Here is a 24,320-nt window from a genome sequence, read left to right as displayed (position 1 = left end):
AAATTTGAATTTTCATGGGAAAAAAAAATCAGTTTCTAAAGATTGAATAAAAGTTCTATACATCAAATTTTGATACATAGAAATAAATAGGTTTACATAAAAAATACTATACAAGCACATTACAGTCGAAAGCACTCATCAATTTTATTCATAAAAGACTAATTAAATTAATTAAAAACAATTTTAATAATAACTGTTTCACTAGTGCTTACTGCAATTGAAATTTTCATCTGAAAATTGTCTGTGAAAAAGCAATAAAAAGGTGGCAGACAGTTATATATTATTCTATGCTTTTGTTCTTTAAATATCTTTCTTGGTTTTGAATAGATTTTTATTTTAAACTCAGTTTAGCTCTGAACTTTACCATTTGATCAAAAATAAATGTTAAAGTTTAAAATTTCAACATACAAAGTATTCATAAGTCTGAAAAATTTTGCATAATTTATTACAATTTTTTTTAAAAAATAATAGAGGAGATCAAAAATGATTTAAATCCTTAAAAAAATAAGATCATAGATGTAGTATTGAAATAGGTAAAGGATGTGAGACAATGACAGAAGTTACTTGACAATTTGCAATATGTATTTGTACTTAAAGAAATTTCTATTAATGAATTTTTTTTAAGAACCTTCAAATTTGATATTTAAAGGTCCGGCTGCATGTTATCAAATTTTATAAGTCATAGAAATTGTGTTCTAAACATTAAATTTTGAATAAATACAACTGAACAGATTTAGAAATAAAATTAAAGTAAAAGCAACAAAAAAGGCCAATTACAAAAATTATTGTACATTTTACATTTCAGAAAATTAAGGCAAAGAATTTAAACATTATACATTTGGTAGATTTTCAAAAATAAATAAATAACTACTATAAAAATTGTGATAATAATTTCTAAACATTTAAATCTCTAAATATTTATTTTCATAATAGAAACTGGTGACCGTGTATGCTCCTCCTTTATCATTCCAAAAAATATAATTTACTGTTAGCAAAAATTATTTAAAAAGAACAAGAGAAGGTTATCTACAATTTTTTTTTTTCCTTTCCAAATTAAATAAGGGTATACTGATTTAAAGAACCAGAAAAAAAAAAATTCATTCTACATAACAACAACAAACAGTTTCAAATTATTTAAAACAGAAATTCTGCATGTTTCCTTATAGGAAATGAAGATCAAAGTGGTCAGCAGATAATCAAATGGTAATTGATCTCTTACTTTATTTGAAACCAAATTTCTTACTTAAACTTCCCTTCTGAAATGGACCTAGATGAAAGAAGCTTCATACTTTATTTAGTTCATGTAAGAAGTTAAACACATGTCACTGATTTACATTCAATTAGCTAAAATGTGCAAGATTCATTGTGACAGCAATGCAAATCATTTAAATTTTAATATACAGTTTTTTTAATTTCATTCAAAAAGACTCACGTTTTGTTATTAAAGAGTGCAGTTAAAACTCACCACTCGTTGCCTGCAAAAGGACAACCATTCCTACAGGTCGATCCTCTTCAGAGGCTGACATTTGACTGCAAATAACACACTCATATTCTTTTTGAGTATCTTCAGCCTCTTCTTCAATACCAGATGTTCCTTCTTTAGAATCTAAAAAAATAAGTGTATTCCATTAGCTATTTTTATTAATGAAATTCCCAATTAGATATATGAAACATTAATTTTTGCATTATAGGGAATACCCATCCCATACTATACCATTAATTTTTTTAACATTTGACATGATGATATGCTGCATCATGATGCATTTAAAAATTTTGCATGCCTTACTTCATTAATATGGCTGATCACAAATCAATTAATAAACAGCATCATTTTTTAGAAATATTGCATTATGAAACACGTATGACAGATTCCCTGAAAGATAATTAGCATAAAAAAAAGAAACACAAATCTTATTTCCCAAATAATTGAAAGGTACCTTTACCCATCGAAATCTTAATTTTAAGAGATCTTAGAAACTTTACTTAGTCAAAATCTAATGCATGAAAAATAATATTGTAATAAATCATTTTAACTGATAATTTTTTATATTTCTATACGTTTAAGATACAATATAAAATAATGCAGGAACAATTATCACAAAAAATATGAATTAAAGAAAAATTAATTATAGAATAAAAATCTAAAATAAAGTTGGTTTAAAAAGATAAGCAGAGAAAATTTATGATTATTTATATATTTGTGACACAGGTTAAATTACATTAGTAAATAGGTGAGTCAGATGTCACTTTAAATTAAAAATGAAAAAAAAAAAAAACTACATTTAGATACAAAAAAAGTATTTTATCAATGCAATTTAAATAATCAAAACAAATGTTAGTGCTTAAAATAATCACTTTCAAATGTAATTTAAAGAAATATGTTAAATTTAAACTAATAGCAAACCTGTTTCCATTGTTTTTTGCATGAAAGCTTTTTGTTTCGAAGCAAATTCAGCCATTAACTTCTGTTGCCTTTCTTTAGCTCTCCTTCTCCTAAAATATAAAGAAGGTTAAATTTTATTAAATTATGACAAAACTTATTCAATAAGTGTTTGCGTGCTTTTCTCCATCCCACCTGATCACGTGACTCAATGTAATCACGTGATGCAATGTGTTGATGTGTGTGCCTAACATGGTGTGGTTGTTTTTTGTTTTTTTTTTTAGGAGTAATATAGTAGAGATAATAACAAAATGGATGTGTTGTGAGGAGCAAATAATATGGTCCGTCGATGTGTTGTGTGAGGAGTTAACAATAACAATTCATGAAAAAAAATATCAAAACAATAAATCCGTAAACTTTCAATAAGGAAGTTTAAATATTCTGACAATAATTATTATCTTTTTTTCTCTAATTGTGTTTGTTTGCCCATAACTATACCATAGAAAACTTCATACATAAAGTGGAAAAAGTTGCACAAAAGGAATAAAAAACAGCTTTTAATTAAGAAGAATGCAATTTTAACATTATTTTTTTCCCCTATATTTATACAAATAAATGGTATACATATCATAAAATAATATGCTGAAACAGTAACTTGAAAATAACCGTCACATTTCAGGAAATACCCATCAACTTGATAAATTTCAAAAAAAGAAAATGAAATAAATAAACATGATAAAAAAAATCCTCTACATCTGCAGTTCATTTTTTTAAATTAATTCTTAAACAGATGGTATCTTAATAAACAAACTTATATTCCTTGATTTTGTAAAGTGTAGAGGCTATATTTTATCATTTATATAAACAATCCATTTTTTTCCTCAATATTTTTATAATTTAATAGCATACATATCATAAATAATTTGCTAATATACTAACTTGAAAATATCCTACACATTTCAGGAAATACCCATCAACTTGATAAATTTCCACAAAAAGAAATATTCTAGATCAACAATTCATAGTTTTTTATATATATCTATATATATATATATAATAATAATTCTTAAACACGTGGCATTTTGCTGATGTCCTGGCTTAGGAGTAGCACGTCTTCCCTGTGATTTAGACGTTCCGGGTTCAAGTCCTGGTAAAAATCCCCCCATAAAAAAGGTTTGTGCAAGCGAGTGAGTAAGTATAATCTTCATATGAGCTAGAAATCAGACTTCTGCGCTTGGATGGTGAGGGGTCTTTACCCTCAGAAGCAACTGCACCCCCTTTCCGTGGTAACGTGGACATGACATTGTCAGATGGCATTTTAATAAATAAACTCATATACCTTGATTTTGTAAAGTGTAGAGGCTATTTATTTCTAAAATAAACATGTATACAATGTTTGCAAATCTTTCAATAAATATTTTTAATGTCAGTTTTTAATAAATTAGTCTTTTAGTTCTTAACTAATCAACTGTCATACAATTTTAATATCTTCTTTATACCTGACTTAACATTTTAATATCAGTCAATTTTTCTTTGTCAAGAATTACAATTATTTCATAATACACGACAAACTAAGTTTTTCTTTAATTGTGGTGTACATGTATATATCACTAAAACATGATGATTTTAATTTTTCCAGCAAAGCTTATAATTCATTCTCTAATCACTCAAGAGAAAATTTTACATGCTTATTCTATTGTATCATCCTATATGTAAAACTGTCAATGGATAACATAAGTATAGAAAGACTTAAGAGCTATTAAAAGAGATGGCAAAATGTTATTTTAAAATAAGTAATAAAGGGAAACCAAATTCCTATTTCTATCCAAGAATTTTTACTTTGAAAACATGCTGTAAGCAATTACTTAAAGGTAAAAAATTCCAAAACATGATTTTGCTATGATTATTCTATAAAATATATATTTCATTCATATATTACCTTTCTTCTTTATCAATATTTTCAGAAGAAGGTGATGCATTGACATCAACTTTTCTTGGCCATAGCTTTTGACGGATATTCTGAATTGCATTTAAACTGTCCCCGCCAGAAATAACAATTTGATTTAACAATCTCTCCACAAACAGAACTCCATCTCCAATTCTTGAATTAAGCTCTTGAAAAGACATATTTTCTTTGGGTTTATAAGAGTCAGGTTTTTCTGACAATTTTGAGTGAAGTTGTAACAGAAGGGACAATATACTTTCATGAACATTTATAGTCCTTTTATTACTAAATGAATGATATCTGGAACAAATGAAAAAAAAATACATCTTCAGAGATCATATTAAAAAAATCATTATAATCAGAATACATTTCACAAAAATTTGTAAAGAATAATTACTAAGTGGAGAATTTCAATTCCTATTTATTTTATCATGCATGCAACCATACAAAGAAAAAATACTGTAATCATTTTTTTATTGATGTGTATTTTTTAATACAAGCAAGACATTTCAATGTATATTCATATTATAGATCACCCTGAATCCAAAAAAGACACATTTTTTTTTTTTTTAATTATATCTGTCTGTTAACAAGATAACTCAAAATGCTTTGAGATAGACAAATAAAATTTGATTAAGGATCTTGACACCAAATTTGTAAAACTTCTTTCAAATTTTGAATGAAATCCATCAAAAAAGTTTGGCTGACTGAAAAATAACAAAAGTAAAGATAACACAATGATTACAAAATATAAAGAGCTACATAGATTTAGCATCTAAGATTTTGATTTACATTAAATGTGGAACCAAATATGTCAAGAGGTTGTCTGACTGTATGTTTGCACTTTTGCATACACATAAATGTAATAGTTAAAAAAAAAAATGACCTTAGGTAAATGAAATTTAGTTCACAGTTTATGCAGTTAAAGTAAAAAGTATTTATTAAATTTTGAGTTAAATCTAAAACAGTTGACTGTATCTTAGTCTTTTACTTCTGCTTTGGTTTGGTTTGGTTATATTGGTTATATCCCGTTTGAAGCAACACTTGGGCTATTTTGGGACGGACCTCGTAATTTTGAGCCACGGTCAGATGACGAGGACGACACCTGAGCTGGCACTCCCCTCTCCACACCACACCAGCGGGAGGACGTTTGGTCAGGACGAATTTAACGTTCAACAGACCCCCTTACACAACTGCTCTTCAGTGGAATCGGGTCTCGAACCTGAAACCCTCTGGTTCCGAAGCCGAGACCTTACCACCAGGCCACTTCTGCATGCATGTAAATGCAATAACTCAAAAATGCAATGACTTAAATAAATAAAATTTAGAATATAAATTTAATTACAATTGTAACTCTGGTAAAATTTCAGTTTCAACTGTTTAAAATAGAGCATCAAAAATAAATATTCAGTTTTCTAACATCTGCATATTAACTCATACTAGCGATAATCACCAAAGATTGCTAGCTAATAGGGTCTTTACTACCTATCATTCGTCAGTGGCATGTGGTTAATACACAACTAACAGCTTTCTTTACTATACCATGTAACATACAACTCTCATATTCTGAAAATAAAATTCTGACACCTCCTACAATTTTATGAGGTCTACACTTTTAGATAGGGAGAGGATCATAAAACCTAATTAGATTAAATATGAGAAAGCTTCAGATAGACAACTCCCATTCATTTCCATAGATCACAAAAAGAAAATAAATTTTTTTCCAGTCCTTGATAAATGTAATTTAGTAGCATGTACATCATCAAAGAGATGAATAAATTGAATCATAAAAAATACAATATATCATGATTTTGATCATAACAACTTAAAAATGCTTCAAATGCTAGCAAGAAATAAAAGAAACCTAAAATTTCTCACATTCTAATTATTCCTTTATATTATGAAGCTTGAGCATTATAAATTTTGATAAGTCTCAGTGTTGCTGTGAGTCTTGTTGTGGTACTTGAGTATTGACTTATTAAGTACTTTAAGCAAAACAATCATTAGAAAACAATATTTTATCTCAGGGCTTTTTATCTGTCTATATATGTATAATGCTTACATGAATGCAAAATCAGGACAAATGTGTTAATCACTGTATGGCAACACTTCGACCTCGCCCAGGAACATCAACACGCGATTTGATAAGATTCCAATTGAACGCTATTTTAGCATCGATTTAAAAAAAATTTTAAACAAAAAATTAATAATCAAAAGACGGACAAATTTTTTGAAATGAGTTTAAGTCATGCCGTATCAATTTTAAAATGAAATCGTAAAAAAGAGAAGACAGATCGAATGAAAATGCTCAAGAATCGTTCATAAGAAGATCCAGTCGCAATGAACGAGATAGGGTTAAACGTTTATGTGTATGGAGCGAAGTTTCCGAACTAAAGGAACATAGTTGTGGGACTATGCCAGGACTCTGTTAATTTGCCTGGCATGTTAATGGGAAAAAGAAGTAAATTCAAGTGGCAAATACACAAAATGTTGTCATGATTAAAAAAAAAATGTTCTGGAACATCTGTTGAATCCACCGGAAATATTGAAAGACCTGCTGATCAGTGATTCAATCGAAGGAAGAAACTATTAGAAGCATATAAGAGAACTAGCTGACCCGGCAAACATTGCATTAGTTCTAGTGAATATTTTGGTTGTTAATTAAAAAATAGCGAATGTATTGTAAGTCTGTGGGGAATGGGATCTATGATAGAAAGAGGAATGGAACGCTGTAGACGATGATCGCCAATAAAAACAAAAAAAACACCAACCATTCATTTCCTGAATACAATGTATTTCATTAACGTAACGAACATATACATTGTTTGATCTCTTAATAGTTCAACGTAAAGTGAAAAAAGTAATATATTTTTTATTCCAGAGCAATTGAGTGTACGATATTTTTTGTCACAACGTCTTTAGCTAACACAAATGCGTATTTGTGCAATGGTTTACCCACGCGAAAACATGCCACGTATAATTGTCCGTGTGAAAAACATGGTGTGCCGAAATCTAAGCCGCAAACAGACATCGTTTGGCCTTGCGACTTATTGATTGTCATTGCGATTGCCAACCTAATAAGAAATGGTATGCGTTTGAATTCAATTGGTACATTTGCGAGAATCATTGGAATTCGTGGCAGCAAAACATTTTCAGCTCGGAATTAATTTGTCATTCAAAATGGTGGCTTCGATAACGTTTTTCATCATTTTTTTTTTAATGACCAATTGTGTGCCATTGCACAACCGTCAAATTCCGAAGTAAAATAACTTTAACCAGCTTTCAGTCGTAGAAGGTATGGTGACATGCCTGGCAAATCCAGTGAAATCCAGTTCAAAAACTCTGTTGGATAATTTACAGCTTCGTTAGCATCGCAAACTGTATCGATCGATTTGTAAGATACCAAGTCGCTTGGCAACGACTGCTGTATCTTGAAGTTTAAATCATCGAAGTCCACATTTTTTGCTGCCAAAATGGCTCTTTCTGCCAGCCACGCATGATTTATGTATTGAGTGCGTACATGGGGAAATATGCGGTCAATGGGAGCATTTTGCGAATCAACGACAGTGCAGAAATGAGTAGGCAATTTTATGCATCCAGTATTTTCATAGACAGCAACTTTTAAATTGCCAATATCTAACAATTGGTCCGAGAATGTGTCAGCAGATGGATCTTGTAGCCTTTGGATGCGCATGTTTATTTTTAGCTGGACTTTTTCAACATTACACCACAGTGGCGATGATTTCAAGCAAGCGTTGATCTCATCAGTGTACGTTGAACGTGGATAGGGACACCCTAATTACCTAGCGTTATGAAATATACTTTAAGACCTATTCTCATACCTACCAAATGCACATAAAAAATTTCATAAAAATCGTTCGAACCGTTTCGGAGGAGTACGAACATAAACACCGTGACACGAGATTTTTATATATTAGATATAATTCTGCCACTCTTTCCCTAAATATTTTGTAAATAGTGATTTTTTTTAATTCGGTTTCTATGGTATAGTTTTCAAATTTGAAAAATTGTGAGAAAAGCACAATTTTTTTTTTATTTGTTTCTGCAGTGGATGTATATAGTTCCTAAATGAGAAGTTATTTGTGTTTACGAAGAACTTTTCTAAGGTTCAATTTTCGAGTGTACTTTTTGCCTTACATTTTTTATTTCTTTCATTGTTTTATCTTATTTTGGAATGGACTAAATTTGAATATAGCTAATTTCAGACATTTATTATTATTATTTTGTAAATAGCAAATTCTTATTCTGTTTCTGTAGTGTAGCTTCCAAATTTGAACAATTGTGAAAAAAGCTTTTTTTTTTTGTAAATATCAAATTTTTTTTATTCTGTTTCTATTTTATAGTTCCCAAATTTGAAAAATTGTGAGAAAAGCACAATTTTTTTTTTTAATTTCAGAAATTTAACGAAAAATTTATTTTTTTGGGAGATAGATGTATATAGTTATTTAAATGAAAGGTTACAAAAATGTTTACAAAGAACTTTGATGCAGATGATCTTTGCGAGTGTACTTTTTGCTTTACATTTTTTATTTCTTTCATTGTTTTATCCTATTTTGGAATAAATTGAATCTGAATATATCAGTTGCTAGATTAAAGTGGTTTAGTAGATGGCGCGCGTGCGAAGCGATCCGAGAGCAACTGCATTAACAGTCCCTGGGGATTGGCGAGTATAAGCGAGCAGGGAGCGGAGCCCCCTAGTTTCAAATAAATCAATATTTTTACTAACTCAGAAAATTAGCTTAGTTAAAACAATCACAAATCTAAAGCACAGATATTAAATACATTACTTTTGTTCTCCAGAACAACTTTCTGATTCAGAGGAACCAATAGCTAAAGGCAGGCCTTTATCTGACAGTAGCATTCGGTGTCGACCAGGAACTTGCTTTAATTTCATACACTTTGGTCTAACAGTTGTAAGTCCTTCTGAAGTTGGAATGAGGGCCATATTGTATGAGCTACTACTAGCTGGTAAAGCCAGTTGTTGTCTTGAAGAATCTTGTTGTGGTGCTGTAGTCCCAGATGTTGAAGGGAGAGCACCAGCAGCAACAATACCTAAAAGACATTGACAAATTTGATTTTTAAACATGGTAAATAATAGACTGATCATTATGATTCAAATATCTGAAGCACTTTTACTTATTTTTAATTTAATATAAGAGAATGATTCTATGCGAGCAAAAGAGTTTTTATAATAAGGAAAGAAGAACTGTACCTCTTATTTATTAAAGAGAAGCAAATCTACAACTAATTAGATAAGAAAAATTAATTTAGAAAATGTGTAAATGCTTTTAATAAGGATTAGCATAAATTTAACTCCAAGTATCTTTTTATTCAGAAACTTTTAATCACTTATGAATTAGTAATAAAAGAAATTCTCTTCCAGGAAGAATAAATCATGATACTACTAGATATCCACTTCTTAAAAATTGCCATCACTAGTAAGCTGTTATTAAGGCTGCCTTTAGAGATGTCCAAAAAAAAAATTCTGATTTCTAAACAAAATTTTAAGATATTGAAAACAAATGTAGTTATTTTTTTTTTCATTTTATCGTGAAAACTAACATTTTTCAATACAAGAAAACAGAAAAACTCCATAGGTTATTATGGACATATAACCTTCCATATGTCCATAATAACCTATAACCTTTCCCATAACAACCATAGGTTATTATGGAAAATTTATATCAGACATAAAAAGTAAAAGTAGTAACTTCAGACTAAGTTTCTTATATCAAAGACTCAAGAACAAATATATTAATAGTATGATAAATAACATTAATATATTTTCCCCACTTTGAAATAATCTATTATGCTTTTCTAAAGTGTTTCTTAAAAAGTTCTTCCATAGCCTTTTCTAAATTAAATTTAAATATATATTATCTTATTATTATTAATGTATTATTTTAATTATTATCTTACATTAACTTATTATTTATCATAATAAATACATGCATTTACATTAAATAGCATGTGTTTTCATTTACACTCACAAAAATCCAATGATTCACAGATAGTTGACAAAACCCAAATTGACCTTGGAGGAGCTAGAACCAATTATTTGAAAGAACATGTACTTAAGATCATCTATTATAGTTTCAAAAGCCCAATGAAACCATACGTCAATCATTCTGCAGAGGAAGAATTGTCATAAAACAGAATAAAGTTTTCAACCCAGATGGAAATATACCATAAATACAAGTGTCTTCTTTCTTTTTGAATGAATTAATAATAAACATCGCATTTAATTATGTAACCAAGGAAAATAAGGAAAAGAATTGACAGCCGAATCACATCCTTTAGTTTTTTCTTAGCAATTTAGGCCAAAATTTTTATTTTAGCTATGCTTTTGGAGTTATACTGTGTGGTCATGAACAATAATTAAAGTAATATGCTAAAGACAAAAAGAAGCAATTGCTGTTGCAGTTGCTTCTTTTATAATTAATTAATAATAAACATCGCATTTAATTATGTAACCAAGGAAAATAAGGAAAAGAATTGACAGCCGAATCACATCCTTTAGTTTTTTCTTAGCAATTTAGGCCAAAATTTTTATTTTAGCTATGCTTTTGGAGTTATACTGTGTGGTCATGAACAATAATTAAAGTAATATGCTAAAGACAAAAAGAAGCAATTGCTGTTGCAGTCTACAGCTTTTCTGAATTCAAAATGGGAATTTGTTCGCATCTAAAAACGAAACTACACCAAATTCCTGCAATGTATATATATATATATATATATAACACTAACGTTCGTGACATAGAAATCGCTCTTATTACGAAATAGCAGCAATCAAATATAAACATATCTATGTACAAATGTTTGAGCAGATTGCTTTATTAAGCATTTTTACAGCTGCATTTAATTCAACACTTCAACAAAATTAGATTTTAATGCTGCTTGTTGTGTCAAACATTTCATTCTATTAGAAGATGTAAAAGAAATTTAGAAATAAGCATTAATCATGAAAATCCTATTTTAAAATTAAAATCCTATTGTTAATTCTGTTCCTAAAATCCTATTTCAAAATTAAATTTAATAATCAAGAGTGAAAACAACTTAACCATCACTCGCTATGATTTACCTAATAGGAATTGATGATTTCCAAAACCAATTATTTCCCAAAAAGATTTTAGCATTATCCAAAAACTAAAATCTCTCTAATGATATCAATTTCATTACTGTACAGTTTTTATTTTTATTTTTAATGAATTCTTCAAATTAATTTTATAAAGTGACAATGCTTTTATTGTTATGAAATTCAAAATCATCCATCAAAATACTCAATCTTTACTTTTTGTGCTTTTGCCAATGTTAAAATTAAGATAAAAATTCTTTATTTTTTTATCATTAATTCTGAAATAGGATTTTCACTTCTGCTTATATTTTATAGCATATACACTTTTGTGTCCACAATAATTTGTTGAATAATTCAATTAAAGTCAATTTTTAAGTCGTACTAAACATACTGAAATTTTTACAAAATGCACTCTATATTAATTTTTTAATAGCCAAAAAAGTCAATAATCCTGGCGAGTAAGGTGGTCGTCATAGGTGGCCAGTTCTATAAGATTTGTGATGTTATTCATGCAATCGTACCTATGCCAGGCAATTAAATTTATGCTCAATAGACTTCGAAACAAAACCAGAAGAAAAGCTTGCATAATTCAGAAGAAAAAAAAATGAAGTGGTTATTTTTTTTAATTATTTAAATTTCTTACAATTTAGACGATAAAAAAATGGAGAAAAAATAAATGCAGAAAAATGTAAAAAATGTAGAAAAATGTATTTTATTATATATATATATATATATATATATATATATATATATATATATATATATATATATATATATATATATATATATATATATCCTGCACATTAGAGTGATTTTTTTTTTTTTAGATTTTAGTTTGGTAATAGTGCGGAAAAGCTGCCTTTTAGGTTCAAAAACAATCTTTTTAAAACTTGGTTGCAAAATTAAATTAACTTGAGGTGCCGCAAAAAGCTTAAAATGTGTAAAAAAATTTTAAAAATGGAAATTTTTAAAAAAGGCCTTTAAAAATTGTTCTTAGATTTTAGTTTGGTAATAGTGAAGAAAAGTTAGCTTTTAGGTTCAAAAAGAATTTTTTTTTTTTAAATTCTGGCTGCAATACAACAATATCCCTCAATGCTAAAAAAAAGCTCAAAATTTGTTAAAAAATTGAAAAATTGTGATTTTTTTTTTTTTTTTTGTTCATATAATGTTACAAAAGATGATTTTAAATACATATATAAGTATTACAACAGGAAAAATTATTAAAGTATAATAATAAAAATAACATTTTTAAGGTAAATTTTGCATTCCATACTTCTATATTCTTAATGATTACAAATGGTACAGCTGCAAAATGTTTGTTTCTACTTCATTGCCACATTAAACTGTTTTTTTAATTATATTTTAGCATATTCACACGTGAATCAATTTTTGCTCGTATGTATCCTTGTCTTGTGATTGAACCACAGACATTTGAGCTATCTTCAGCTAACTTCATTTATTTAAAGTTTGTAAACAAAAAATTTTATAATTGATTTTTTGTTCACTTCCTGATGCATGAGTTATGAAACTTTTATGTACTGTTGACAACAAAATAAGATTTTAATAATTACAAAGCTTCATTATAAGCTAATTGATAAATGAAGTGAAATTTTTCCAAGACATGTGGAACCAACAAATAATGATTTTGAGACTAATCTGATAGTGAGATTCTATAATATTTATTATAGTGAACTACAGCCTGGCCTAGGGGTTGCACGTCTTCCCCGTGATCTGGGCATCCCAGTTCGAGTCCTGGTTTGGGCAATGGTTGTTCTCTACCCTGTGCTCTATCTGTGAGATGTGTGAAAGAGGTAAAAACCTTCTCTGTAAAAAAGGTTTGTACAAGCGAGTGTGTGAGTATAATCATCATATGAGCTAGAAGTCAGACTTCTGCCCTCAGGGGTTTGCACTCAAAAGCTACTGCACACTCGGCTTAAATTTCTGACTTAGTCAGCAGGCTTATAAAGTGCCATAAGTAACAACAAAAACCCTGCTGATCTTCAGCGTTGTCATTGTTGGGCCAGTAATCGTTTCTGATGAACTAGTATTTTTTGTCCATTTTTGATTAAACTTAACTATTCTCTGTAGTTCTTTACTCTTTCTTGCTTGTTTCTTCCTGAAAGTGCATGTGTTGTAGCTATATCATTATTACCTATAACTATTTTCCTGTTATAGCATTGATCGTTTAGAACCTTTTATTCCATAACAGACACTTTTATTTTCTTTCATACAAATAAGCAATATCAAATAAACATCTAGTTTCTTCTCTAAATTCTGTGATATTGGACTCAAAGTTATCTGAACATTTTCTGCTTTCAGACTTTAATAAATTCTTGTATTTAGTATGATAAACTTTTATCATTTGTGAAATTCTTTTGCTAGAAGTAAAGGGAATAGAAACTGTTAGAGTTTTGATTCCCTCCGGTGGAGGAAAGGGGAAATTCTGTTCCCCTAACCAGATGTATTCGAGACACCAACGCGGCGACATGTACATACTCTCTCTCTCTCTCCCGTTTTTTGTGTTGTGATGTGTTTATGTGGTAGCTTAGAAATGTCTGTGTCCATATACAGTGGTGGCCAAAAGTGTGGACATTTTTTGAAAGTTTCATGTTTTTCAACTTTGCATGCTTGTACGATATATTAATTTTTACTTAAATACAAATGTTTATATATCAAATTAAAGGTACTTTAATGTAGAATTTAATAACAAACACAGTATTACAATATCTTTATTACAAAAAAAGTTACGCTCATTTTAGTAGAACAAACAAACACAAATCGTTTTGAATAATGATGTCTTTTGTAATAAAAGCGTACTAGCCAATCACAAACACTGTTCTGAGGACCCATCAAATATCTGTAACTATAGTTTAGGTTATTTGGATGGTAAAAGAGTTATTGTGGAAATATTTTGCGGAATGATGCATACTAGTACAATTAAACAGAGTATTGCTGTTTTTGAATATTTTAAGTCCTTTATTTTAATTAAACTAATTTTAAACAATGTCACCAACAAGAAGAACTGATTGGACATCTACAAAAAGAAGCCGAATTGCCATATTGAGAGAAAATGGCTTCTCTTATGCTGAAATTGCAAGACAAGTTGGTGGTTAAGTGACTTGTTCTGGTGTACGAAAGTTCTGAATAAGAAGAAGGTTACCAGAATTTGGACAACAGGCTAGAATTCCAAGGAAAAACCATATTTAAATCAAAAGTAACGCGGAAAACGAGTTAAGTGGGCAAAAGAAGACATTAAATGGTCAGAAAATGAATGGAAGCAAGTAATCTGGAGCGATGAGACTAAAATATCGCTCTTTGGTAGTGATGGTAGAAAATCCGTGAGACATAGAGTAGGTGAAACGCTTCATCCTCATTGCATTGAAGCAACTATAAAAACAACAACAAATGCCATGATTTGGGCATGTATGTCTGCAGATGGTGTGCACCGAATTCAAGTGATTGATGGCATCCTGAATGCCAAAAAATACATCGAAACTGTCCTGGAACCAAAATTGATACCTTCCATCAGGGATTTCTTCCCCAACAAAGCACCATTTATTTTTCAGCAGGATTCAGCTCCATGCCACACAGCAAAAGTATGCAAAGCATGGTTTCAAAATAAAGGCATATATGTATTACCATGGCCAGGAAACAGCCCTGATCTCAATCCAATTGAAAATTTGTGGCGATGTTTGAAAATTCTTGTATGATAAAAACGTCCATCCATTAAAAGACAATTTATTGAATCTGTAATTGATTCTTGGCACCATGTGATTACGAAAGATGAACTCCAAATACTCGTTCACTCGATGAAAAGACGCTGTGAAGCTGTCTTAAAAAATAAGGGTTATCCTACTAAGTATTGATTGTGTAAGTATCACTTTAAAAAAATGCAAATCTAAAATAGACCTTGCTAAAATGAGTGTAATTTTTTTTTTTTGTAATACAGATATTGTAATACTGCTTTTGTTATTAAATTTTACATTAAATTACCTTCAATTTGATATATAAACATTTGTATTTAAGTGAAAATTAATATATTCTACAAGCACGCAAAGTTGAAAAACATGAAACTTTCAAAAAATGTCCACACTTTTGGCCACCACTGTATATGTGAAAATAAAACCTATGAAAGTTTCAACTCCTGCTTCGTCATTAATGGAATTGTCATGCACTGATTGAACAGAAACTTTTGACCATATTTGTTCTATTATGTGAACTAAAGTAACACATATTTCACATACAGAAGGATCCTTCTCTGAAACAATTTTGAGGTTATATCTAATATTAACAGTAGCACTAGATTCGTATGTAGTGAGTTCAACTTCAAGCAAATCATTAAATTTCCCAAAAATAGAACACACTGATATTTGCCTTGTCTTCACTAATTTAGACTGAGCAATTTTTACTCATAGCAAAGCACACAAGCGCACAAACTAACAAATCAGTTACATAATTGACGGAGTGGAGATGCGAACTGAACTGCACTCAGTTAAGCTACTGATTTGAAACCAGCTCTGTCCTTGTCACCGGACGCAGACAAATCTCCCCCTTACCACAATAACAACTGCTCCAGTGATGACTCAGTGCCATGCCAGTGCAATAGTAAAACTGTTTTTATTCGTATATTCAAATGAAAATGCCTGTTTAAAGCATTTTATTTCATAATCGAGGCACACACAAATCCTTAAAAAGTTGCAAGTTTTATAAAATTTTAGCATCCTTACGGCACTTCAAGATGTACTCTAATATTTTCTATAATTTTTATTTATCTTATCTATACCAAAAGGCGACTTTTATGCACTATTACAAATTAAAAATCAAAAGTTGATTATTTCATAAAAGAACTTTTTAAAAAATGTTAATGAAATCTTTGATTGCAAACTTCAAGTTAGCATGCGAGAACATTATTATTTTAAAGTCATTATTTGTCTTAATTAATGTAAGTCATTAACCAGTTTAAACCGGTTTGAAACAATCACGAGACTTCTCTATCGGTCTCTATCTCTCTCTATATATAATTTTTTTTAACTTTCATTTTCAATTTTTCTAGCTGGCAAACAAAGTTTTGTAGTTCAAGCAATTTTGATATGAAATAACAGCTATAATGCCATAGTTTTATGTCAACCTTTTAAAAACGCATCTGCTGTCAAAGAAGCATACATAATAATAAAGCAATATTGGTAAAAGCAGGTCCACCTGTTAAAAACACATCTCTTTCAAAGAAGCATGCATAATAATAATACAATACTGGTAAAAGAAAGTAAAAAAATATATGCAATTAAAAGATTAGGAAAATTGCCATTTACGCTTTATCCATTGCCTACGCGATTTTGAGCTTCAATATTCATTTGCCTACGCAATTTCGAGCTTCAACCCCCCCCTAACCAAAACAACATCATGTTCCCACATGATAATATAGCAAAAATTTCCAATTTTATGAAACTTGAACGTCCTTCCAGCATTTCAAGACCTACTCCAATATTTTTCATATTTATAATTTTATTTATCTACACCAAAACGCAACTTTTATTCGCTACTACAAATTAAAAATCAAAAATTTATTTTTTCGTTTCCCCTACTGCATATATATGAACACAACGATGTGCTTCGTGCACGGTGTTGGGGTGGAGTGCCGTAACGAATGCATATATATGAACATGTATAGCTTTATAATTTGTATATTTCTTTTGTATATATATTTCATTTTAATTCTCATTAAAAAAATTTCAGACTTTCTAATTTTAATGCAGGAAATAATCCAAATTATTCAAAAATAAATGCAAGCGTATTAATTGGTTTCAAATGAACCAACTGTATATAATAATCTACAAAAAAAATTACCAGATAAATTAAACATATCAATTATGGTATGATCAAGATATGCTGTGCTAGGCACAGGAAGAAGTTGAGTTTGATTACTAGATGTAGTTGCAACAGCAGTAGTAACAGCAGATGTTGATGGCAAAGCCAACTGAGTATCTGTTGCAGGTAACGGAGGATGCTGAACAGATGGATCTGGATAATCTAGAAAAATAATGAAAGGACAGAAACTTTAATAACTGCTTAAATACGATCCAATCCAAATCAGTAAATACTTGTTGGATGCTAGTTTAGTATTTAAACCCAATAAAACTTTTATATATATATATATATTTTTACTAAGGTTAAATATGCCTATGTAAAACTCCATTTTATTGCAAAATTTTACATCTTAAAGGATCACATCTAAACACAGATCCTTAAATCTAAATAAAAAATATATGAAATATTTTAAGCTATGAAAAACAAATGTTTTAACAGAACAGAACAGAAAAATAAATGTTTTAAACATCTATTTTCATGTCATATGGATGAAATTTATATACATTCTGCTTTCAAACTTCATGAGCAATAAAAGATTTTCAGCAGCCTACTTCTATTTAACAAAAGACACAAAACATATAACAGTCAAATACTTGTTAATATATTCTGAGACCATGTTTAAAAAAATTGAGTAAAGGTCCTTTCTGTAATATCAATTTCATTATTATGAAATTATTTTTGTGTTATCTTAAAACTCAAATAATCGCTTTTTAATTATATAAATTTTATTTCCATATAATTTTACTTTATTTATAATAATTTTCTTAATTTGATTTGAGATTGTGACCATTTTTGTTAAATGTAATGATGAAATTCAACTCATTCATCAAAACATTCAACTGCAACTTTTTGTGGGTGTAAAATTTAATTTTTATTTTATTTATTTATTTACATTAATTTAGAAATAAGATTTTCATTTCTGCAGTTATTTCGAAGTATATGCGTCCTTTAATTTCCATTGACACTAATTTTTAGTCCAATTAAACTCATGTTTCTCAATAGTATCAAATAACAAGGTGAAATTTTTTAATGAGTTCCATATTAATTGTTTAACAACCTACAAAGTTTATAATCTGGATGAACAAACTGCCGTCAAAAGTTCCAGTTTAATTGCAATCAATACCAATCTGGATAGTTGGATGCTTAATGAAAAGTTATTTCTTAGAAAATAAAAAATTTGTGAAAAGTGTATCAATTCAATATTTACAAAAACTATGTTTACATTTTGTTTATCAACATTTGTTATTATCTTGCATTTTATAATTTTGTATTAAAATATATATTCTTGGACATTTTTATCATGTGAGAAGATGATGCTGTTTCAGTTTGAGGTTTTTGAAGCCAAAAATGCATGGGCAGAAAATTGGCAATTTATCGCTTTTGACATATGAATTTTTCGTTTTTGGAATAATTAGAAAATAATAAAGGTAGTCACATTTGGTGACTGATCGCCAACAAAAAGTATCAACATGGTGTGAATGTCTGCCATGTACCCGATTCTCCTACCTAGCCAATAAAGGACAGGTTCGTAAGAAGTTATTCTCAACGAAGCACAGAGAAGAAAACGGAAATGAACGCAAAACAGTGATTGAAGCTGTCGGAATTATGTTTATATATATATATATATATATATATATATATATATATATATATATATATATATATTCAATTTTCCTAGCTGGCAAAAAAAGTTTTAGATTTTGAACAATTTTGAGATGAAAAAAAAAAAAAACATAATTTTTCTAAAAGTTGGTGAGTGCGCAATACAATAGTCATATGATCATTCTAAACTAGTTTATTTTCGCAAAAATTAATAAATAAATACACAATTTTTTTAAAAAATCTTGTCCTGAGATAAAGTTTTTGGAACTTGGATGATTTTGTGATGAAAAAAAGACATGGTTTTCTAAATATCGGCACAAGCGTAATTTGATAGTCTAGTGAATGTTTCAAACCGGATTAAACTGGTTAATGACTTAAATTAATTAAGACAACCAATGACTTAAAAAAATAATAATGTTCTCAGATGATAACATGAAATTTGTGATAGCAGATTCCAATTTTTTAATTTAATTTTGAAGTTGTTTTGAATAATTGAAGTACTATTATCATATAATTTTACTAATATACCTATTATTATCAGATTAATTTCAGTCAACAAGGAAACTAAATTCAAATAGAGTCACACTGTTCTCACCTTCTTCAATTATGGGGCTAGGAACGTCATAAACTGTATAACCATCTGGTCCCATTTCCATTTCTTCTTCCACTTCTTCATCTACCTCCATTTCTTCTACCATGCGCATGGACATAACAACTTTCTCAGTAATAACAACCGAGTCAATAGTCTTTGATATGTTTTGTAATATATTGGACGAATCAAACCAATCTTCATATTTAAGATCTTCCACTTCCTTTAAATCTGATTGTGGGCTCTGCAAAAATATGATTTACATTATAAGTAACAAAAATAAATATCATATAGAAATTAGTATATAGCACAGTTATGGAACCGAACACTCCAAAATTTGGCAAAGTCATTTTGCCAATCCATATTTAGTAGTTAAGCCTAATTTTACAACAACAAAAAATCATAAAGTAGAAGCATTTTAATATAATATTCTTAGAAACACTTTCATTCATAATTTAACATATTTCTCAGAACATAATCCTACCGCATGTCCCAAAACACACTTAGAAAATATTTTACCTTCATTCCCTGCAATAGTCATCACGATGCATTTCTCCATATTCTCCTAATGGCATAAGCTAAGCAAAAAAAGAATGTTGGTGTCTCTTTAACTTGCATGTGCACTTTTAAAGAGTTATTTCCAGTTTATTTATACCAGTAGATCTATCAAATCCACAGACATAAAAAAGAAACCAATGCTCAAACATGGAGGTCAAATAACATCTGACTTGTTTGTTATGAAAACCATTGCTATTTAATTAATTTTGTAACATTTAAAAATTCTAACAGACCCTTCTATTTTCAAATCATGTATACAGGACTCTGGGCTACCATATTAATCAGAGATCTTCATATGAAAGCAATGTTGGGCCAATAAAATGGAATCATTGCATCATGCCTTGCAACAAACAAACAGATTAGGAAGTACCACCATAAATTTTGATGTGCATTTAATTTTGGGATAAAAATGATTACCTGATAATTTTTTTAAAAAAAACTATAATGCAATGAAATTTATAAATGAGTTTTTATATTCAAATTAAAATTTCATTTTGCAAGTTATCATCAATCATATGAAATAATTTTTTTTTCTTAAATCTACATTTCATGTTTAAGAAATGCAACTGAACATATACTATCTTTTGAAAGTTTACTTTTACGTTTAAGAACTTTTACATCGCCTCTTTTTGATAATGCTTTTAAATTAAATTTATACTATTTTCATCTTTACAATTTTTGGTCATATTGCACAGTAAAATGCCAAAATAATTCGGATAAATGAAAGTAGTTTTCAAACATCTACTTGGCAAATACTCCAATGTGATACTAAGTTTAAAATCCTTTCAGATCTTTATTTGTTATTCATCTATTTTTGTAAATGTTATCATATCTTTTATCCAAAATAACAAAAGTAAATGATGCATCATACTAAAAAGTTAAAAACCTGAACAATGTAGAAAAAAATCTAACAATAAATATATTCCAAACATGCATGTGTGCAGAAAAAGGTGTTTCATTGATCAAGAAAACCAATCAAACTGCCAAAAAACAAGAATTTTAGTCAATATATGAAATTATAAGTGTCCTAAATTTTAAATATTATATATCGTTGCTTCCAGATAAATTTGTTTTTAATTCATTTTTATTAACAAGCATATAATTAAAATTGAATTGAAAATAAGACCATAACTGTCACATTTATCTGAGGATTGACTTTTAATCAACTTGCATATTACCAATGAAATAAAATATGAACTACAAATATTAAGTTAATAAGCAGTTATGTGCGAATGAACATTAATGAACTAAGTTTATTGATATTCAAAAGAGTAATAAAGACGCAAGTGCAACAAAAATGTGCACTACTTACAGCAGAATATTCAGATGATGGAAATCTGACAGCCATATCCAAAAGATAAATACAGAAGCTAAGAATCTGCTCAGGAATATCAGGATCATTCACTGCCTGAAATAAAATACATTCTTCAAAACCAATTTCTATACTTCAATGATTCCGCATTAAAATGATACTGTTAAAAATACTCTGCACAAAATAATTCAGACTAAACTAAAATTCAACTTTATATTCAATAACAGAGGAAACTTCACAGTTTCAAATATATAACGAATTTCAAATCCTCTACTTTGGAAATTATATGAAAAAACATAAAATTTGACAACAAAATTTTTATAAAATTCTTCTATCCAAAATTATAGTTTTCTGAGACAAAATGACCATCTATTTTTTACTAAGTTATAAAACATTCATTTTATAAAATTAACAGCATTACTATTTTTAAGATCCTTTTTATCTCAAACAAAGACAATATTTTAAACATTACATAAAATAAAAATTATAGTTACTTACCCGATATAAAATAGTTAAAATTATACCATGCATAGTTTTGCAGTGTAAAATCCTGCGAGGATCCTGGAATTGATCAAATACTGGTGGAGGTATTCTAAATGGTGGCCAAGGTGGCCTTGAGCTTGAGAGTTTATTATTTTGTCGAAGACTGGAAATTACAATATTAACATGTTAATTTAATAATATCACATTTGTTTATAAATTCTGACATTTTATAAATAGATTTCATGACATAAAAAAACTAATATTACAATACAATCAAGGGTAGATTGTAGGAATTGCAGGACTCTCTCCAAATTCTTCCATCATTTTTCAGCATATAAATATATTTATTAGTTAATTTAATTTTGTCTGCTTTAGCTAAATCAAACAATAATCTAATAGTATTCCTTAACAAATATTTAATATTCAGGAGACAACAATATACCTCTCTTCACAAAGAGAGAAAATTTATTAACCTAGAATTTATTTCCAATGATTTCTTCTACTATACATGCAAAACACATTCAATCTGCCACATGATTTGCAAAAATAAGAAGGTGTTATAAGAATTAGAGTGTTTTCTTTTTTTCCAGGAATTGCTGAACTAAAATTTTAAATGTTTTATAATTTTTAAAAAATGCTTTGTATGCCTATAAGTTGAATAAAATCTTTTTAAATGATTTATAATTCTTGATAAATAAAAATCAATTAAAATTTTATACTATTAAAATTTTATAAATAAATACAAAAGTAATGTATTTATCTTTAATGCATTTTAACCTTGCATGTTCATGGTTTTTGCTGTTAAATCACAATTGAGTTAGTTTTTATAAATAAAACCAAGGTATACAAGAAAAATATGCAAATATTTATTTTGACATTTAATTTGTAATTTCAATTGCTTAGTTACAGTTTCTTTATTAAAACTTACTTAGATTAAGACAAAAATCTAATTAATCTTATTGATTAATGATTAATTTTTTTAATTAATCAGAGAAGACAATTACTATTAAATGTATATGATTTGTCTCTCAAATATAAGAGGAGCAAAAAGGTTTAATTCTGCAGTTTAGCTTACAGCATAATATGCTTCAACTTGTATAAAAAGGATATCCAGAAACTAAGTTCTGTGTTCAGTTTTAGCTATGTTCAACATTGCATTCATGATTTCATACATAAATATGGAAGCAGGTGACAGTCTCCACGAGATGGCGCCAGTCAGTGAGAACCCTAACACTAGTAGATGGAATGAGACTAGAGTGTGCGGTTGCTGGACTGTTCGGGGGAAAATGGCTGCGGACTGTGGCAGCACGATGAGGTGCCCAAGCTGTAATATGTACCGAAAGTTGTAAATCTATATAATGTAAACTATATTTAACCCCAGACACTGTTTCGTAGTGAGTTTTTTCGAAGGATGGACACCTTCGCTCCCACAACTTGGGGGCTCGGCCTGGATCGAAACCGAAACTAATCGGTGAGCTGAGAAAAACGTAAAATTTATTTTTGTGGGCTTAAAAGAGCCGAAGATTTACTTAGAACAAACGGCAATGGGTGCCGCAGCTTGAAGAAAATCATCTTCCAAAATTGGATAACCTGCTTAGAAAGAACGTGTTGGGGCATGCAAATAATATAAAGGTAGGAATTTTTCGATTCTAAGTACGGCTGGTTTAAACAAAACAAAGAAAGAAGATCTTTCAAATTTGGCCCAGGAATTAAACACTGAGGTGCCGGAATCTATCACTATATCAACACTTAAAGCGCTAATAGCGCTGTGACACTTATAAAAATGATTACTAACGTGAGTACGTGAAAGATTTACTAAACACTGTGATAGAGGTGAGAAGATTGGGGAAGAAAGACGGCGCGAAAATAATTTGAGTTAAAGAAAATTAAACTTAGCAGAATTGGAACTTCAAAACGCGAGAAATGGCAGGTCGGAATCGGAGCCAAGTGGCCTCCCAAACCTGGAAAGCTTGATAAAATCGGTTAAAACTTTAGCACTGGCAGTTCCTTCAAGGCCAGAGAATTTCGCATTATTTTTCAAATCGCTCGAACGAGCATTTAAAACAAAAAATGTTGCGGAAAATATGAAATCCGAAATATTGATTGCAATTCTTGAAGAATAAGCCAATAATGCGCTGCTGTATATTGGCGAAGAGCAGTTACAGGATTATAAGAAATTAAAATCTCTGATTTTGCGTGAATTCCAACTTTTTCCACAGGAGTGTTAGCAAAATTTCCGACGTGCAAAAACGAAAGTCCGATGAAACACGTGTTCAATTTCAAATAAGAATAAAATCTAATTTTGAGTATTATCTAAAACTGCGAAATGTCAGCGAGTTTAAATCGCTTTGTGATTTGATTATTTCTGATAAAATATTCGAATCCCTAGATAAAGATACTGCCACCCATATTGCTATTCGTCAATTAAATTCGTGGTTTCAGCCACCCCATTGGCTAAATTCTAGAGACGGGTACCGCCAAGTTTGGCTC

The 24,320-nt window shown here is 29.3% G+C and overlaps 1 protein-coding gene across 4 annotated transcripts in view; it reads right to left on the bottom strand.

Annotated features, from left to right (window-relative positions):
* LOC129987901 (E3 ubiquitin-protein ligase UBR3-like) overlaps positions 1-24,320 on the bottom strand; it is a 73,233-nt gene that overhangs the window by 18,913 nt on the left and 30,000 nt on the right. For 3 of the 4 annotated variants that reach the window (XM_056095887.1, XM_056095889.1, XM_056095888.1), the window contains exons 16-23: positions 21,846-21,993; positions 21,348-21,443; positions 19,484-19,721; positions 17,266-17,448; positions 9,134-9,398; positions 4,320-4,625; positions 2,405-2,493; positions 1,466-1,606 (exon numbers count right to left, since the gene is read on the bottom strand). In XM_056095887.1, coding sequence (XP_055951862.1) covers positions 1,466-1,606; positions 2,405-2,493; positions 4,320-4,625; positions 9,134-9,398; positions 17,266-17,448; positions 19,484-19,721; positions 21,348-21,443; positions 21,846-21,993 — 1,466 coding nt within the window. The remainder of the gene's footprint in view (positions 1-1,465; positions 1,607-2,404; positions 2,494-4,319; positions 4,626-9,133; positions 9,399-17,265; positions 17,449-19,483; positions 19,722-21,347; positions 21,444-21,845; positions 21,994-24,320) is intronic. The other variant, XM_056095890.1, reaches the window with a different exon arrangement.

This window comes from Argiope bruennichi, chromosome 10 (assembly GCF_947563725.1).
Source record: "Argiope bruennichi chromosome 10, qqArgBrue1.1, whole genome shotgun sequence".
Classification (NCBI taxonomy): domain Eukaryota; kingdom Metazoa; phylum Arthropoda; class Arachnida; order Araneae; family Araneidae; genus Argiope; species Argiope bruennichi.
Note: the sequence above shows the minus strand (reverse complement) of the source record. Positions and strands in the feature narration are given on the sequence as shown.